At 34.6% G+C, this 21,042-nt stretch overlaps 1 protein-coding gene across 14 annotated transcripts in view; it reads left to right on the top strand.

The window, feature by feature from the left end:
• GAS2 (growth arrest specific 2) overlaps positions 1–21,042 on the top strand; it is a 159,992-nt gene that overhangs the window by 87,861 nt on the left and 51,089 nt on the right. For all 14 annotated transcript variants that reach the window (XR_014267937.1, XM_082476712.1, XM_082476715.1 and 11 more), the window contains 3 exons: positions 5,837–5,900; positions 13,772–13,913; positions 20,294–20,401. Coding sequence is in view for 13 of the 14 variants with exons in the window: in XM_082476712.1 (XP_082332838.1) it covers positions 5,837–5,900; positions 13,772–13,913; positions 20,294–20,401 (314 nt within the window). In the remaining variant the exon portion in view is untranslated. The remainder of the gene's footprint in view (positions 1–5,836; positions 5,901–13,771; positions 13,914–20,293; positions 20,402–21,042) is intronic.

A 21,042-nucleotide genomic window follows, 5' to 3' on the forward strand; every position in this document is an offset into this window, starting at 1 on the left:
TCTCCCAGTATCAAGGATCTGATGGAGTCAGGGTTGAATTAGGAAAGGGGACAGCCTTCTAGCTTTTCCAGAATCAAATTTTCACTGTACAATATTAAATAACAACAGTTATATGCTCAGTAAGGGTAGCCTAGCAGTGCACATGTGCTATCATATCTACTCTCCCAACAACCACCATTTTATAATGAAAATGCTAGGTTAGGACCAAGAGAATTAAATAACTTGCCCAATATTAACAGCTTCTCAGTGACCCAGCTAGGATTTGAATTCAGCTTCATTAACCTTCAAAGATCATGTCCCTGTGTTACAGAAAGTTATGCTTCGTATGAGTTAATTTTAGAAGTTCATATGATGATTTCAAGTAAAAGGAAAAGTAAAATATAAATAAAAACCAAATTAGAAGAGACTCTTGACTCCTATTGCTGCTCTGAGTGATAGGGACTTAATCCATTAATTTCACATAAGGTCTGGGTGCTAGAGACAGAAAGGACACTCCTTGCTCTGGGACATTTTTTGACTTAGTGGCAAAGGCAATTAACTACATTTTATTCTATACATCTTCCATCACTAATGAGATTATGAATGAATTCTCTTTGTTTATGTGAATTATACGGCTGCTGTATCCTGTTTTAAATGCGAACAGTGATTCTGAGAAATTTGGATACACACACACTCAGCATTCATGAGTTTGTGAGATTTATTCTTGTTTGCCTTTTCTTCTCTTTAGCCTCCCTCAGATCAGTTTAAAGGCACCCAAATTTCTTTGCTATTCCTAATTGCTCCCTACCTTTAAACTCAAGGATTTCTGCGTGTGACTTTCTGGGAGTGACATGATGTAGAGAGCCATCCCTTTACTTTCTTGGGAGGCATCTTTTGTATCTTATAGATCCTGGTAGGTGATAAATGCCCATAATACCCATTAAGGGCTAATCCAATTCCTAAATTATTTTTTCCTCCATTCATCATCATAATCATCATCATCATCATCACTATTATCTTAAACATTTCTAGAGCATGTTCCATATATCAAATCACATTTGAATATTTCAACCAAAATAGATATAGGATTATAATTGACGTTTATTGTAATAATCATAACATTGATTAATATAATGATTCTCAAACTTTAATGTACATATTCATCACCTGGAAACCTTGCTTAAATGTAAATTTTGCTCAATACATCTGGGGTGGGACTCAATAATTTGCATTTTTATCAAGCTCCCAGCTGATACCAATGCTACTGGTCTGTGGACCATCACTTAAGTAGCAAAGGAGTAAAATTTGTTGAGTGTTTACCATATACCAAATGCTCTTAACCATAAAATTACCTCATAAGAAAGAGCAAGTAGAAGGCATGTTTTAGAGATGAGAAAATTATGTAGTCTGGACTAGAAGCCAGTTTTCTGACATCTAGTTTACTGTATCTTCTACTATGTCACTCTTTCTGAGTATGAGAATCTGTTCTCTGCTCTGGGGAGGTGGGAAGCTATTAAATTTATGATATTTTCACAATTTAATATTCAGTCAAAAATAAAAGTTTTGCAAATTTCTTCTTAAATATAAATCTAAAATATAGTTTCCTTTAAAACCAACATGAATATTATTGCCTCTAATGTATATAAACCAAATAGATAATGAAATTTTCATATTTTCATTTTTTGTCCATCTGTTGAAACTTAATATATATAGGTAAACTATACATTCATGGTCTAATGCATTTTATCCTTGCAGATTCTGTGACATTAAAACTCTACCCCTTGCCTTAGCAGAAGGTCTCATTTTCTATTCCTGGAGCTAGCAGCATTCCATTTGACATTTGATGCCCATGAGATTTTAACAGAATCTAGGTTATAAGATTGCCACATATTTTGAACAGGAATCTGTGTTGCTTTTCCCAGAGGTGTTCTGCCTTATACTTTTCTTCGAAACAGTTTTGATTATTTAAAAAGAAGCCTCCAATGATAAGACCTTTTGCATAATAATCACCAGTGACTAGACAGCTTTTTGTTTTAAAGAGAATTTGTTCAGAGGAAAGAAAGCCATAGTGATCCCCTCTTCTAACCACAACTCAAAGCAAAAGACCATATTAATATTGTAATGATAGAGTGAAAAAAATGTTTCCTACCATAAACCTCAATATAAGTATAAATTTCCTTATATTTTTGAAAAGAAAAATCAGTAAAATGTCTTTAAAATGAGTAGTACATACAACTCAACATAAAGGCTTTAGTTCAAATGCAATACACTAAAAGTTGTCTTTCTAATCATCCTGACAAAAACATGCATTCATATATACAGTATATAATCAACTTAGGTAACTTATTGAAAATGGGCTCATCTAAATTATTTTATTCCCAGAGATGCAGAAAAATTGACAGTAAGATGTTTAGTGTTTCATAAAATGACATGTTCTAACGTAATTGTTACTTAAGTTTTATACTTAGCACAAACGCATAATAATGATAGGCTGTCTCCTTTATATCTGTCTATATATGCTGGCCAAATTGACCTACTTAAACTTCAATTTGATTAAATTTAGAATTAACTATTTCTGATATAATATAAATGACAAAATATTCAAAATACACTCATTATAATAACTGCTTTAAATTATACACATCTATCCATAGTAGTTTTTTTAATTCTGAGGTTTCTTCCACTGCTTAGTATGGTGGCTTACACATGACAGGTGCACAGACAAAAAAATGCTTATAGGAAAAAAAATGAGTGTATTAATATTAGCTAAGCCAAATGAAGATAATCTTTAAGCAAATAATTTACAACAAAAATAATAATAAAGAAAGAAAACTAACATTGGGAAGTCTTTTCTATGTGCCAAGCATTGGCTAAGAATAACACAAATAATATTGTGTTAAATCCGCACAAAAATATTGCAAGATACACACCATTATTTTCCCTCAGAAAACTGAGATTTTATAATCTCCCAAAATAACAAACTAGTAAATTTTAGAGCTCACATTCAGACCCAGATCTTTGTGGCTTGAATCCCATGGTCACTATTCTCTTTCCATCTGTTAACTTTAGTTTAGAACTTGCTTGAGTGCAAAAACCAAACACAGTCACCTCTTTGGTATAATGTAGATACTACTTAAAGACTCTTGAATTTAATTTTATAGAATAAGGTAAGAGTGTTTGCTTTTACAATTAAATAAACTTTGACATAATTTAAATTCTTGCCTTTTCTAAATATGCTAGGTAAGATTTTAGCCTTTATTCAGTTTGTTTATTGTCACAACCATTATCATCACGACATAATTGTCATCATCCTTGATAATTTGAGACATAGTGTTTACTGAGTAATTACTCTGTTCTGTTCTTGTCATTGTGCTGTTATGCCTCTCTGCAGATTTAACTCATTCATTGCTTACAAGTCATCAAACATGATATTTTGGGCCATTATGGATCAGGCATGATATGCCCAATATTCAAAATGCCATTAACAAGTGAGACAATATTATAGGTGTGTTTTGAAGCAATAAAGCAATTGCTTTATTAAAGATAACACTTCCAAGAAAACTAGGAAGTAAAACATCATCTTTCTATTATCATTTTCCTAAGGAATGATGCTGAGTGAGACGTTTATTTGTCTTAAATTTTATAAGCTGGTTCTGTTAAGGATATAAAAAGGAGAATCATGCAGTTACTTTTCAGTTTGCCAAATTGATTTTCTAATGAGTCCATGGTAGATTCGACATTTGAGTGTTGGCAGTCAAAGGCTGTTTTAAATTGATAGCTGAATACACAATAGCAATGCATCCTACATATCACATTGTCTTTCTTACATTACCCACATTACTGTTTTTCTTCAGAATGAATTTTATTTTCCATTGAATGTATCTATTGGTATTTACTTCCAATTCTTACATACTCTCAAAATAAGTACAATACGTTGATTAAAGAATCATGATAGTTGAGTCAGGTGTTGCTTTTTAGAGTTGGTGTTGACTGCATATTGGCACAGTTTGGTCAGTTCACTAATAGTTTTCATATTTTAACACTGTTTCCATCACAAAATGCATGAGATTGTATCCAAGTCTCCTTGAGCTTTAGCTGCTTCCTTCACACAGCTGTCACTGAAGATGAGGGTAATAGCAGGGCCTTAAACATCATCTTCTCCTCAGCTTTCATGTATTCCTTTTTCCTGTTTGTTATTTTGTACCATGGACAGGATTTAAAAAGTCCAAATCAGAAGAAACTGATTATCTAGACAAGAAGATTGATTTTCATTTGTTTGCTTTTGTTTTGTGATGTTTGTTATTGTTCTCTGTTTGAAATTGATGCCTATGTCATATTACAGTCTGTACATTTCATTGCACTGAAGTCGATTTAATGTATCAAAAGTTGTATCATTCAGCCAGAGTCAGCTAATGGTGCACTTGAAATTGGAGGTAGTAAATATCTTTGCTTTAAGCCCCTTTAGTTAAAAGTAATTTTAGACTTCCCCAACCTGGGTTTTATGACAATTCACTAAGCATTAGCTGAAACTCAAATTTATATTACCAAGAATGGAAAGATTCTGTAATTCAGATTTCCCATAATCAATTCTATTTTAATAAACATTGCTAATGATATTAGAACTTATTTTAAAAGCTTTAAAGATGACATTTTATAGCAAGATAATAAATTTTTGTTTGTTTAAAGCCAAGTGAAATCATATACTTTTATAATCTAAGTAAATGTATTTTTCTATTCACCACACACTCCCAACAAATTCCATTCTGGTGTCAGTGGCAAATACTGCCATTGCCTAAACCTGTGGAGAGAAGGAATTAGATATTTAAGTGGGGGAATAGAATAAAGCTGGGAAATTAAATTACTATAAAATTCTATGTTTAAGAATTGAAGCAATATTGCTATTTTTCTTAATGTTTATCAATAAGCTAGTATTTTCTTTTATCAGGATATTGTGTCTGTGTAAAGACCATTCTCAATTCTATCTTTTCCCCCCAATATCTGTTGTCTTTATTAGGTGCTGTATATAATAACATTTTAAAAATTCTCTAATCTTAGTTTAAAAAGAAAAAAATATAAGCAGTATATACTCCTCTGGTAGGCTCAACAAATGCAAGTATGATTTGTCAACATTACTGAATGTGTACAGAGCAATTGATAAAGCAGCTTTATTAAGTAATCATATTATATTAGAAAAGAAGTATCAATGCAGAGAACCATCTTCTAATTTGCTCATTTTATGGGCAAAACTGGCTGATGGTATGTATTTGTACATATTTACAAAATTCAGTCAGTTGAAAGTGTTTCTTTCTAAAGTATCATTTAGTCAAATTTCGTTAGGAGAAGACATCAAGTTTCAGAGGGCTCACTTGACATTGTTGTTTGGAGGATAACAAAGGACCATGATGTGTAATTTTTAATCCTTATTCATTGCATTATTTCTGCTAAAATCCCTGGTGAATATAGAGTTAGGATTTTTGAAAGACCAGACTTTGCTTCATAGTCTTATGTTTGCTGTCTGTTTTTAAGTATCCATCAACTATTTATATCATAATTATAGCTACATGTGTTTCCAATATTGACTTACAAATATTAACTAATTGAAGAAAATATTTTCAGGGTGGGATTCCTGAGACTCATGGCTTTTGGGGAGGAAGTTGGGCAAAGAGTTTTGAAAACTGCTTTAGGACTGTAGTAAAGCTAACTGTACTGTGGAATAGGATGGTTTCTATGAATGTCAGAATGAAGACTAGCTCATTGACTGGGACCACGAGTGATGAGGGAGTCCATCCTGCTCCCCATTGAGCTGCTTTACTGTCCTTTCTATTGTAAAGGTGTCCACCTTTGTCTTGTCTTTCAGTCCTCCACAAGCAACCCAGAGAAGTGTGTCTCTGTTTGCTAGAGCTTGGCCGGATTGCAGCCAGGTAGGTCATACTACTGCCGCTACTTAAGACTTGACCATCTCAGCATCCAAGCAGCTGAGAAGCTTGCTGCCTTTTCATCGCTGATGTTTAACCTAGGTGTTGAGAAGCAACTCCTTCAAATATGATCAGTATGAACATCTCGAGAGCAATTGTTCAAACTAAAAGTGGACCACCAATATTCTTAACATCGTGGCCTTATTGTCAAAGTCACTATGTTTAAACATTTTCTAAATATCCTTTAATTGAAGACATTTTCCTTGCAACTCTTTCTTGGGAGGCTGGGAAGGATCTTGTACATGAAATTGTATGTGACAATTATGCTTTCCTTAGTGGAAAGTCTATTCCCATTATTCTCTCTCTTTCTCAGCTCCCTCATCCCTCTCTTCCTGTTTACTCTTGAACAATTTTCAGCCTCTTCTTTTGTTCCTTTTTCCTCATTTTCCCCATTTAACATCTCATCCCTCAGCTCTTTTGGTTTCTACTCCTGAGTGGATGGATAGTTTTAAAATTATTCTCCATAATTTGATTGGAAAAAGATAGAATATTATCCTTCATATGTAGAGATATCTTTGGAATCTTTTTCTTCTAGAAAAGAAAAACAAGAAGTAATTGTAGAAATCATAACTGTAGCTAAATAAGTAGGGGAAGGGACTTTATTAGCTCAGCTGACTTGATTTGGTTTCATGTCTTCTCCTTATTACATTGCAAATCCTCAAACAAGGCTTCTGACAGTTTTATAAAGCCCAAAGAATTATAAATGAATATATAAATGTTTGAATAGATTTTGATGCAAAATAAAACTTCAGAATTAATTAGAAGATGTTTTCTCATCCAGATCTGATTATACTTCTAGCATTGAGATCAGATGAACCAATAAGACAAAGTAAGAGTGTGCTCTGGGTGTTAATTCTCAAAGGGAGAGCTATAAAGAAAATCAAAGAAAAGAAAATACAAGGTGAGCACATCAGCATATTACAGCAATGGGTAGAAAACTTGCTGCCAAGGAATAGCCCTTTTTTTGATCCAGTGGAAAATTCACTGTAATCAGAAGAAGTAACCCCAAGTTCTTTAAAACATCATAGTCAACATAATCTTAACAAACTGTTCATCAGGTATGGATTTTACTTTATCATAATAATTGGATGAGAGAGATTGTTTTAATTTTTAAAATTTTGAATTAAATAGGAATGAGGCTCCACTCAATAAGGAGTGAAAAAAATCAATTTAGGGATGTCCCTACTTTCTCCCACACCTCTCCCAGCTATATTGTGTGACAGCCTGTGGAGAGGGTCCCCTTGTCTTCTGACCACTCAGGTCTCTACTACTCAGGCATAGTTCATAGTATCTGACTGTTTCTTAGAACCCCATTCCCCTTCAATGCTGTCACTTTCTTGGGTTCTGAGAGGGAGCAAGACAAAGGTACCTGTTGCTTTTAGGACTCAGCTAAGCCACTCCTCTACCATGCTTAAGCCTTCTGGCCTGCAGGACAAACAGCTATGAATCAAAGGACTCAGCCTTGAGTCCTTGGGCTCAGCAGATATCCCCTAAGAAAGGTGATATTAAAAATACAGGAAGGAGGAATACACACAAAGTAAAATCTCAGTAAATGAGCTGCTGCCCCTGAAATGCTAGAGTAAAAGAAAGATTGTCTAGAGTTCCTGGGTAATAGGAGATTAGGCAGAAAACTTTTTGTTTACCTGTTTATTTTAATTATATCATTAGAATATTCTGAAATGCCAGATTCTATTTTGGTGCTTTGATAACCTAAATATGTGGATCAAACAGGCATCATGATTCTGAAAGTTGTGATAGAGGTAAAAAGGAGTGGTGCTATCTACCGAATTAGCTGGGAGTTGTCATTTTCCTCTTGTTTAGTGTACATTATTTACCTATTTTCTGGATTTATTTTATTTTTTGTAATTATACTCTTTATTATCTGAACACTGTTAGGAATCCTGCTGAACTAAACATTTTAACTATGACCGAGTCATCAAAGAAGAAGGCATGCTATCCAATGACAAAATTCCCTTAGGAATCACCTTTCCTCCGGGTCTGAGTCTGTCATGAATTGCCCCTTGCCATAGTATATAAAACTAATTAATATCTTGGTTAATGAAAGGGAATCATAATGGCCTGGTCAATTTGAAGGTGAAGCGTTATATGAAGTGCTTTGTGTGTGTTTTTCCCCAAATATTTTAAAATTGATATTCTGGGTTGCTCCATTCTTTTTTTTTTTAAGCCACTTTGTTGAGATACAGTTGACATACAAAAAGCTGTACATATTTAATGCAAACCACTTGATGAGTTTGGATATAAGTATACATTTATGAAACCATCACCACAATCTATGCCATAAATATATCTATCACCTCCAAAAGTTTTCTCTGCCTTCTTTATTATTATCATCATCATCATCATTATTATTATTAATAAGAATGGGTGGCTACATTTCTGACCTCACTTTATGACCATGTGTACTGATAAAAGCAGAGATTATTCACATTACAAAAGAAAATTACTAATTTCACAAAGCAGTGATCTAAAGATTAAGACAATACGTTACAATATTCAACTTGTAATTTTTGCCTTTTATCTTCTTCACCTACTTAACTGATGTGAAGTATTGCACACTTCCCATGAAAAAGAAAAAAATATGCTAACAGATTATTCAGGGCATCACCTTTGTGTGCAACATAAGGTTAAACAGCTGAATGCCAAATGGATAGATTGAACATTTAAGTATACATGTCTATTTAAGTTTCTCTCTGTACACATTTGAAGATTTTATCAAAATTTTAATGGAAGTTCAATTGTGCTTTAAAATCAGTAACCCAATAAACCCAAACATCACTACCTTAGCCCTGTGTTGAAGCATAATTGTTGAAGGAAAAAAGGGAAATTCATCATTCCCATCTTATTTTACTCCTAATTTTTTCTTTAGATATATTAAACCTTTATCTAGATCATTGTATGTGTGCTTCCTCCTCCCTGTACTCCTCTATGGAGTTGAATTAAGACAGAGGTATTGAATTATTGAATTAAGACAGCATTAGACAAAACCAGAAGTGGTATTCGGAGAGCTCTCAAGAATCACAACATTAATTTGTACACACAACAGATGAGGTTTGGCCATAACAAAATCCCAATACAACCTTGCGAGTTCTGTGTTTTTTCCACTGATAGATGATGTTTCTTTACACTTGATTCTAAACATTTATTTCTCAAATTACATAGATGTCATCTTAAAAGCATCAACATCACTTTAGAAATGATTCACTAAATATTTCTAATTCCCTGCTGTATTCTCTTGCCTGGGAACACTCCATGAAGCTCCTTTGAGAGCTGTGGGGTGGGTGAAGGAGACCACTTATTTTTGTTCTCATGGGTGAAACTTCCTTTTATTTTCAACTAAACAGAGCTGTCATCACTGGAGGGTGAAATCCCTCTGTTAATATTTCAGAAACCATGTCAGTTTCTGTGTGTAAAATATGCATGTTTGCCTTCTGCAAAATAAAACACTCAGCAAAAACAGGTCAATAAAACCTCAAAGATCTTTTTAATGAGGGTGCTTTGATATTCATTGTTTAAAAAAAGTTACTATGAATTCAACCTTTTTTAAGACTGCAGAATTAAGATTAGCTTTATGATAAAACTAAAAAAAAGACTTTTGATATTTTGGTTTGGGGCTATGATGAATAGTCAACATCAGAGGGAAGCTTTTTATATTTTTATTTTTGAGTGTTTTCTTCATTTTCAACAAAATTTATGACCATTCAAAAGAAATATGCTTTGTGAATAATTTTGTTAGTCCCCTATTTTAATCCATGCCTTAATGAAATGTTACTTAAAAGAAAATATTCTTATACAAGGCTTATTAATTAACTCATCCTATTTAAAGAGCTTGACTCTGACTGCTAAGAATAAAATTTGTTTTCATATGAGTGAAATTTCCATCCAAATTTAAATCTATCTTTAAATAACTTTAAAACAGAATAAAAAATGGGGCAAAAACCATCTTGCAAGAATCTATAAACTATCTGTTGTATGCCTTAAGAAGGGGGAGTTTCTAAACTTTATCCCTCCAACTCTAGTAAAATAGGCTCCAGATGTCTTTTCTTTGAAAATTATAGTCCAGTAAATAGTTTGAGTAAATTTTCTAGTTCAGGGCTTAGTTTCGGAGCTCAATTATTTCATCTAGACCAATCTCAAAAGCTATATCCTGTGCCAGAAAAATGAAAAGTCCATTTCTAAGATCTCATCATAAAGTTATTAACCATAAGACCATTTCCCTAGCACTTTGCATTTTTGAAATGAGACCAAAAAATGATAATATGATATTGCCCTTTCAGTATTCCCCCTACTTTCACATCACTGGGGTATACAGATGCAAAGATTTGGTTTTAGTGGATTCAACCTTCTTGCTATCTTTAGTTGACCCTTATTCAGTTTGAAAGCAACAGTTGCCCCTTCTCCCGCAAAGCTTTGAAATCTTGTAGTTGGACAAGAATAGAAAACACTATAAATTTTTGAAAACCTTATAAACAAAATCAAAATGTAGAATGGTATAGAGTTAATCATGGAAACCAGAATGAAGCAGCCTTTTGGAGAGCAGAAAAAAGACCTACTGGTAACTAAGCTGGCTTCAGGTGCAGGCCCCCAACCCAAGGGGAATTTCATGATTTACAGACTGTTGACACCTCCAGACAGACAGGAAGCCAATGAATCACATTTAAGTGTGTATTTCAGGATTGGCTGACTGTACCTTAGGCAGCTTGAAGTATTCAAAAGCCAATTTAAGCAGAAATTTGGGGCTTAGTGTTGATTTTCTATGTTCAGTGGCATAGCTAATTTTCAGCATTCCCAGATAAAGAAAAATCTCCAGGGCAAAGTTTTCCATGTATGACTTTGTTACCAACTTCATTCAAATTTTGTTTTGTATTCAACATGGAGTGGAGCTTGTTGTTACTTTTTAATAACATATTTCTTATTATTTCACTTTGTTAAAAAAAAGAAAAAGAAAAAATTGTGCAACCCAAACAGCCTGCTCCTGAAAGGTGGTATAAATCCACCTTCAATTACAAATGAAATCATATTTTCCAATTGACCCAATTTATACTTTCAAATATGATGTTTTCATTTATGATTGACTTTTAATTGGCTGTGAATTCTAGCATGTTAAATTCCTCTAGCTTCACTGCCCAGTTTATGTTATTACCTTGAGAACATTAAATGTAGCAAAATGTTATACCTTGATGGAACTAAGAATTCACATAAGTCTAGAGGGATTAAAAAGGGTTGCCTGTTGAAGTTCATCCAGCGAGTTAGCAGCAAAAATGAATTTATAACTTGTTCTGCTATGCTCCAGCACTGAGATATTCCTGCCATCCTACAATTCTAGGAAAATTAATTTAAAGAAAGCGGTGAGTTTTTTTGTAAAGGATACCAACAATAGTAATAATATGACAATAGTAATAACACTACATCTTAATTTTGAGGCTGTTACATAATTTCATTGGGTGGTATTTTTTAAAAAGTTAAAACTTTGGCAAAAGGACCTCAATGCTGCAGTTTCCTGGTTGTGCAAGCTTTGATACATCAGTTATCAACAGCCGTCTCGGAGGTGGTGCCATGTGTCAGACACTGTACTGGGAGTGTAATGGATACTGTTTTAATTCCTTCTAACTGTATTAAAACACAGGAATTAGAATTTCCATTTTACAGTGAAATAAAACTGAGACTCAGAAATAATGTATGTCAAGATGCCCAAAAGTTCCAGACACATGGAATTCAGTAACAGTTGCTCTTTTAACTTTCTTCTTCCTCCCTCCTCCCCTCCCTCCCTCTCTCTCTCTCTCTCTCTCTCTCTCTCTCTCTCTCTCTCCTGCTACATCAGACCTCTAGGACAGGCCACTTTCATCTGTGTTTTCCTGAGAGAAAACAGACTCTTAGAGGTTAAGTGATTTGCTAAATTTAAAGAGTAGGTTAATGGCATAGTTAGCTCAAGTCTGCCTCAGGGAAGAATGATACCCAAATCTTCAAGTGAATATTACTGGTACTTGTCAACAGTAATGAGATGCTGGGTTGAGTTAAGTGTAATTAATGAGTACTAGAAAGTTAAAAATATATTTTAGTTTTGAATAGGGTTTAAAGTTTTCTAGAAGAACATTTTTTTGGGGGTAAAACACTTATTTACATTTAATGTCGATATGTTTTATTAAAGTGATATGCATTTAAAGATCCAAAACAATGAAATCTAATTCAGCTTTGGAGCCTGAACTCATTGTTATATGAGAATATGGAAATTTTTTGCATTCAAAAAAAGTATCTATTGTGTGCCAGGATCTACACTGGCTGCTAGGAATGCTGTGAATCAGACAGTCTCTACTGTTATAGAATCTGAGGTCTATTGCATGTTTCTACAAATGTCCTGTTAACTGGCTAATCTGTATAAAAGGTTTGAAATGTGATAAATAGTGCCTAAAGTCTTTTAGCTACTGATTTATGTAACTAAAAATTACTCTGTTCACTAGAGGCAGTTAGCAAAACAGCAATTATTATCTGAGTTGTGCCAGCTTAAACTGTTTCGTACTGAATTCTGATATAAGTTTTCCAGCTCTCAAAGGCCACCTGACGTGTGTGATGATGTCAGTTAAAATAACAAGCCATTAGAACAGGAAGACGATAACCTAAGCTTTTACATTTAATGATGTTTTAATATACTATTCACTCTCTCTAAGGTATTAGACATATTGCCAACATATTTATTCTCTCTATATAGGTTATTTACTTTGTAGGTAATCCACAGCCTATTTTTTAAAAATTTCCAAGTGACTTTTTCCTCTTCTTTCTAACATGTGATCACCTGATTAAAATGTCAGAGAAAACCTGAAGAAAACCTAGATTTGCATCTTTATTCTGTTCCTAGCTCGTTCTATATTTCCTCTGGATCTGTTTTATTTATTCTGTAAAAATGAAAGGGTATAACTACATGAACCCAAAGATCCTTCCCAATTCTCAAATTCTCGAATTATCTTTGGCCTCCTTCACCTAGGTACAATTGATATGCATCTAGGAAACCAAACCAAATTTAAACTTAGCCTAAGAAAAATATGGGAGATTAGAATGCTGTTAACAACTACATCTCTGTCTTTGAACTGCTGTGGCATTTATAATTTACAACACATAATTTTTAACATATTGTTATTCTAAATTATTTTTGTTTATTCATTTTCTTTCTCAGTAATACTGTACATGCTTTCATTATGTTGTTCTTAAAAGCATAACCAATGTACTGTATTACCCATTCTACCTTGTTCTGGGTCCATAAAGATATACAAGTAAGAGTGAATTTCTTCTCTGTTAATTCATTTAAGGACATTTATTTGGGGAAATTGCTGTTTTCAACTTGACTCTGACTCTCTGATTTTATTTACATTTTTAACAAGCTTATATTCAAAATAGGAGTTCAATTATAGCACTAATATCATTAAAGCTAGTAAATCTGAAAGCTGAAGACTAAATTAATATGGTAATTCATGTTATTGACTCATTAATATATTATATGGAGTATTTTAATTTACTTTTAGTATGTTATGCATCTATTCATTTATATGTTCATATACAGATGTAAACATATATGCGTATGTATATGTAACTATAAATATATATGTATGTATGTATGGGGGTGTGTGTGTTTTTCCCTGCTTAAAAGGGTGCCAATTTAAGAACATACTATTTCAATGCCAGAGAAAAGTTAATGTTGTTTTGAAAAGTCAGCAATTTGGTCCTATGGTATAATTGAATGCAACATATGGCCAGTGTATCATTATTACAACGTATGCATGTGTATTGATCTCGTGTCTTTTAAAAAGGTATGGTGTGGAGCCTCCTGGTTTGATAAAATTGGAAAAAGAAATTGAACAAGAAGAAACACTCTCTGCCCCTTCTCCTTCACCTTCTCCTTCATCAAAGTCTTCTGGAAAAAAGAGTACGGGAAACTTACTGGATGATGCAGTAAGTGAAATTGGTCAAGTTTCTTATCAACACTTGGTCTTTTTTGAACTTCAAAACTCATTCTGTACAATTTTCTATCAATCTAACCTTTACCTATTCCAATGTTATTGAAATTTATTTTAAAATCCTATGAGGAAGTTTATAGTCCTGCAATTCATTTTGAGATTCAAAACTGAGCCACTTATTTAAAATAAAGCATCATTTAATTCTGCTGAGTAGTATCTAAAATTTTAGGATAATAAGTCAACCTCCTGAAAATTGTCTTTGAAAACACTTAAGCCTTGATACTATTGGTTCCTGTTTCCTTATTCACTGATAAGAAGCCTGAGGCATGGGACTTGAGGATTTTTAAAGAAGGAAAAGCAAAATACCATGGAGAAGATAACTGCCCTTTACTGACTGCCTGCTATGGGCCAGGTTCTGCCAGTATTCTTCAAGTGCTCTTGTTATCTTTAGGGCAGGTTTCTTATTGAGGAACCTGAGACTTGAAGTTGAATTACCTGCTGAGAGGAAGAGAGGAGCTTAGATTCCAACCTAATTTTGTCTAACTCTCTGAGGTCACCATCCCTCAGAGTGCTTGAGTCACCGTCTTTGGCAGATTAGGAAATATTTTCATTATACCCTCATAATTACAGAAAACAGATTCTGGGTGTAACAGTAAACAGGATGAAATAAAATTCTCTGGCTACTTCTGTTGTCTCTTAAGTAGTGTGTCCTGTGTGTGCATTTACTTCCCAGCACATATGTCTTGAGTGTAAATGTCAAAAACCTATGGGTTTTATAAAAAATGGAAACCGCGCGGATGTCAGACTGAAGTATGTCTCACATACACAAGGAGAGTTCTTAGAAACTAGCCCCAACCATAATGCCAGTTATAAGGAATAGGCAGGATTGAAAAGGACAGCTAGCCTGTAGCTGAGAGTTTCCTTCCCAAGGGTCTGAGCTGAAAAGAGCAGGGGAAATTGCTGATTGGTGCTGTAGGATGCAGAAAGAAAGATTCCCCCATCTTTTCTTTCTTCCATGTGACACTATAACCTATATTGCAGATTTAAATGAGCAGAAATATAGCAATTTGTCTGACCGATCGAGAATTCGCATTTCTGCTAAGTGTAGCACACATAAACTAAGCCCATCAAGGTATCTTATCCAATACCAGTTTAATTTAGTTTCCCTTTGTTCAATCCACTCAGAAATGAAAGGCTAGGCAGGGCATTTTAATGTAATACACCTAAAAGGATTTTAAAATCACAGGAATGTTTTTGAGGATCAGTCACATGTCTTGAATCCTGCTGTTTCATTTTTATTTTGTAAGGTAATTGAATAACATTGTACTAATAGTAGATAATGGCACATTATTTATATATTGATGAGAACAATTTTTTCTTCTCTCTCAATTATACTTTTTTGATTAGACTTACTTTAGAGTAAGATCTTCCTTTTAGTCTTTCTCTCATAAAAGTGTTTTTCTGGGGTTACTGTGCTTGATCTTAGTCCTTTTCCTCTCAGCTGTTACCTCCATTCTCTTCCTTTAATGCATTAGAGTCAGAGGTCTGACGCTTAACCTCCTAATGAATGAATTACTGAATCAAATGAATTTTTTAGTCCTCAGATTATGAGACCACTTTCTGGTGTTTGACACTGTTGACCACTCTGTTCTTGAAATTCTTCTCCATGAACTTTATTGCTATAAGAATGATCAACCTAAACGCAACTCAGAATTGATTAAAATTGTACAGGGGCTCTATAATATCCAGGGTAAAGCCCAGACTCAGGTATGTGTCACGTAAGCCCTCCATGTTGTGGCCCATTTTGTCTTTCCCAGACTTTTTGCCCTATGGATTCATTCTTGCATTCTGATGTATCTATTGTAAACCTATACTCTAATCCCAGACTCCCAGGGATTTTTTATACCCTGTGTTTTTCCTCACTTGGCCTCCTCACACTGCTCATCTTTGAAATCTACTTTTAGACACCTTTTCATCTTCTAAAATTCAGGTTGTGTGGCCTTCCATAGAAAGCTTTTTCTTGGCATCTCTCATCTCAGGTAAAATTGACAAATTTGTCCTTGGTACCTCAAGTACTTTTATATATTTAATGAAGTGTTTACCTTATTGGGCATACATACCTATTCTTCTCTAGGTATGGTCCTTGTTCTCAAAGAAAGGGACCATATTTTATTCAGCTATATCTAGTACCATGCTTATTGGATAAATTATTAATGTGGGTAATCAAAGTTTAAAAAAGACTCTCCCTTTTTCTATTTATCTGGAATGGCCATGTGCTCTGGAAATATGTGCACTTCTCAGCTCTGCTGTAGCTTTGCAGAGCGAGGAGATGTTGCCCCTTGAAACCATTTCCATGAGCCTGAGAAAAGTAGTTAGAATGGTTCCCCTTCTTCACCAGCTTGTCTCACATGTGGCCATCCCTCATCCTTGAGAAGGGGAGAAGAAGGACAGGAGGGAGAAGGTGGTGAAACAACGATGAAAGGGATTTTGGAAAAGTTTTACCTATTCTCCAGTTCAGAAGAGGTAGCTGGGATAGGGACTCTCTTAAAATGGCAAGACTGTCACTCTGTGATTGTTCTTCCCTACTCCAAGTTCTGTTCTCTTAGCTGGAGACAGCGAAGGGGGTTTCAGAGAAGCTTTAAAGTTTGTCAGGATTTGGAAACATAACCATCTGTATAGTGAAGGGGTTTTCATTGAATGTAGGAAATGTTCTAAGCAGATATTTCTATACTGTTGCCAGCTAGAATACTATGTTCACAGCCTTCAAACTAGCATTTCTCATGCTAGTTTGAATGTTTAATCAAACACTCACACCACCAGATGACCCGTGGAAAAAGAATTCCATGGTTAGGTTAGTTTGAGAAATACAGCTTACTATAGTCCCTACCTAGAGTTTGGCAATGCATTCTGGCATATCAAAGGCACTAGTGAGTTCCATAATAAGATCTTGTTTAACCCGGAGTTTTCCATGCTTATTTGGCCACAGAAGCCTCTTACAGTCTTCTTCATTCTACATTGGGGAAATTGCACTGAAATATTTGCATTCTGTTTAAGTGATAGTTTTTCACTGAGTGTTTTATTTCAGGGACAGTGGAACAGAGAGAAAAAACATATGAACCTCACTAATGGCTTAAATCAGAGCTTCATATGTCAGATATAAAAAGGAAATAGTTCCTATGGCAACTGCTTCACTGCATATGAGGCATATATAGCCATTGGGGAGTTGAAATTCATATACTCCAACATGTTCTTTAGAATAGGGATATAAAATATTGCTTGCAGAGTTCCTGTGTTTAGTTAATACTATTGGCTATTTCTACTCTGGCAAAGTTATTATTTACATCAAAAAAAAAGAGAAAAAAAAGAAGGAGAGTAAAGAAGGGGAGTAAAAAAAAGAAAAAAATGGAGAAAAGAGTAAAGGAAAAAGAAAAAGAAAGAGACGCATTCCCGTGCTAAGATGTCATATTCCAGTGAACAGTTTCAACAATAACTGCCAGTTTTGAAACTTTCAATGTATCCTCACATTTCTTTGTTTGCTACTTAGGAGAATTGTGGAAAATTGAAAAACAAAATAGGTGACCTTTTATGTGGATAATACATCCCACCTTCTTTAATCAAGCCAGACATTGTAAGAGAAGCACAGTGGAGTCCATTCGGATTAATTTATTCCCCTGATGTCCTGATAGAGTGATTCAGCTGTGATAAAATGATGGGGTCAGGTTTAGTGCCCTCGTGTTCAGCCTGTTCCCACACAATGAGTTGAATACAGTTCTAAGAAGCCATTCTTACTTTCTTCCTCTTCTCCATCAACTTCCTCAGTCTGGGGATGAGAGATAGTATAATTCTGAGTAATCAGGCTCCTCTTGAAATCCCATTTCAACAGAAAGCTGGCTGGGTTCCTGGCCAAAATCAGAACACCTGCCAGACTGACTTACCCCAAGGTAATGTAAGAAGCAAGATGTCATCAGTCACTGTTTACTTAACTCCCCACAGCCTGGCCTTGTCTCTTCCATTTCTGCTTCCAGCTCTCACACAGCCACACAAAAGCCCTTGATCTTAAAAAGCAAGTATATTTTCAAAGCTTAGGAAGGCATTAGAGAAGGACAGGCCACTTGAGAAAGTGTTTCTTGTATTTTATTTCATTTGGTACCAATAGTTTCTGTATTTTGTCTAAAAACACTTCAAGATGGAAATACTTTCCATCCATACTTGTGATTGTCATTTCTTAGCAGAGGAACCACTTGAACACCAATTTACTGTCTGCTCAGTTACTACATCGTGGTAAAGCTGTGCCAGGCATGACTCTCCTAAAGTCTGGGCCATGTGCTTTTATGATGCTGACTGTAGGATTTTTTTTCAGGGTGGCCAAAGTCCTTCTCCCTCCCTCCTTTCCTTCTTTTCTCATGGAATTAGTGTGGTGCTAAGGAAAACTGTACTGCTTCTAGCAATGGTATGCAATAAACACAATTTTTATATATATATATATATTTATATATATATATACACACACACATTTATATTTTTTTAGCATTTATTTATTTTTAAACATCTTTATTGGAGTATAATTGCTTTACAATGGTATGCAGGTTTCTGCTGTATAACAAAGTGAATCAGCTATACATATACATGTATCCCCATATCTCCTCACATTTATATTTTTAAAACATGTCTATAAATACATATTGAAGGAGATACACATAGAGGAACACTTACAACACTTAAGACAGCACACATTCATTGGTCCTGTGACCTCACCCCCACCCCAGAATGTGGGTCTGCATTATAGAAGGGAATCCCTAGGGATAGGATTCTATTAATACTGGGGGAGTGGGTGTATATATCTATGGCCCAAGTATCATATGGTATGGAAAATTCAGAACTCAAAGACATGGGCCTAATCACTCACATAACGATGTTAGACAGTCCCTTCACTTTTTCAATGAAAGCCATCTCTAAAATTCTTTGAATGCAGTCTTAATCTGTCACACTAATTCCCTCCTGTGTCCTTTGTAGGTCCCTGTGCTTATTTATCCATTTATTATTTATTTATTTATCCAAACTTATCTTAATATAAGTTTTGCTTCAGGATTCCCCCACTCTTTCTAGCTTTCCCCTCTAGTGTCTTATGCTTCCATACTTTCTGGAACCTTGCTTATTCTAGGGAAACCAAGATGCTTAAGTCCTTTACTCCAACAGGCAAGTGAGTTCCTGCGTGACTCTTCCCACAGTTTTTTCTTAGTGGAAGACTGATTGAAGTCAGACATTGAATTATTTGATGAAATGATTGAATTGCTTTGATGACAAAACTCTAGGAATCATATCTTTGTGGAGGCAAGAATTTGGGTAAGGGGTGTCCAAGCCAATCCCTTCAGAATTTAAATTTGTTCTGTCTAGCTTCTCAAATGTAGGCTGTACATTATTTAGATCTGTCTTCTATGGAAATTTTGACTCAGAACACAACATATTATTCTTTTGGGTTGTTTGGTTGGTTGATTAGTTGAAGAGAGGACAGTTATGAGACACAGCATGGCAGGTTCCCAACCAAGGAAAACATAAATAAATAAACCTTATTCCTAAAATCATGGACTAAACATTGTCTTTAATAGTCACAACTATTTATAAGCATTATGCACTTATCATTTAGTGTATGTGTTTTGTAAAGAGTACAGAGATAGATAAAATAGGGAAAATCTGATATGCAGACATGGATTCTATAAAATACATATAAATTGTAAGATACTGCTACAGAAATAGGTTTTGGCAGGTGGGAATTACTGAGGAGTGAATTGCTGGATTAGTCTGGATGAATTAGAGATGACTCCTTAAAGAAAGTCTCAGGGTTCAAAATAAGGTTAAATAGTCTCATTTTTAAATAATAATAATTTTAACATTCTCATTTATTTTGAAAATGGGTAAAATTAATATTAAAGTTATGATGAGGAAACATATAGACTATGTCTATATGTTTCCTCATCATAATAGACTATGTTAACGTGCCTTGTATTCGAGTTCTCAATATATTTATCTTGACAATCCAATGTACGTGATCTTTTTAATCCTCTAAACATGAGAACCCAGCTCGTCATCCCTACGCTGCCGGTTGATTCGCTTGTGATTATCCTCCAGCATCGTTATCATTGTCATCATCCAGCTTATGCCTTAGTGCAGCTACTGGCCTTCACAAAGTGCCTTCAGGGCCTGACCTTTACATAGTTAAGACTTAATGTGATATGTCTATGCTCACATCATGTCCATAGTCTGATATAGAACAAATTTAAAAGCATTCATGGTTCAGGGGCCTTTGAACCCGTGGAACAAATTAATCTAAAGGCAACCTGATTAAGGAGAATGAACTTACCTGCTCTTCTATTTCAGGTGAAACGGATTTCTGAAGATCCTCCTTGCAAATGCCCGAGCAAGTTCTGTGTGGAGAGGCTCTCGCAAGGAAGATACCGAGTGGGAGAAAAGATCCTCTTCATTAGGGTAAAGTTTTACTTTTCACTTGACAGCTTGACCTTTCAGAGCATATACAGGACTTAAATTGCAGGTTACAGGGAAAATATGACCAGTAACTCAGCAGGAACTTCCCTTATGGTGCTTACAATTGGATTTGAAGACATGAGGTATGAAAATTTTTTATTATCATACATAATTATCACTGAGGGCTAAATAAATAGAACTTTATCTTTTTTTATGTATACACAAACGTATACCCCAAACAGATCATAGAAATCAGATAGAATGAGGAAAAGAAGAGAAAACAAATTCCTTTTTTGTCTATGCATTTAGTTTCAAAGGAAGAAAATCCACCTCAGTGGGTAATAAAAACAGTATTCTGCCCTGCTTTTCCATATCTCAAGTTTGGGAAATGATTAACCTATAGGTCCTGATAACTTTCAAATTATTTGAACATGACTTTTCAAAAAGTTTGGGTTGTAAACCAGATTGAGGAGAGTCAAAACTCATTACAACGGCATGGTTAAATGATGACTGCCATTTTTTTACTGGTTTTTCTGGGTTAGAATAAAGAAACGTGGGCCTGTGCCAATGAATGATTTGGTGGCCTCTATCCATTTTACAATCATCCTAATTAAAAATCTGACTAGATGTCATGAACAATTCTT

The sequence above is a fragment of the Balaenoptera physalus genome (assembly GCF_965194825.1).
Source record: "Balaenoptera physalus genome assembly, chromosome: 10".
In the NCBI taxonomy this organism is placed as follows: domain Eukaryota; kingdom Metazoa; phylum Chordata; class Mammalia; order Artiodactyla; family Balaenopteridae; genus Balaenoptera; species Balaenoptera physalus.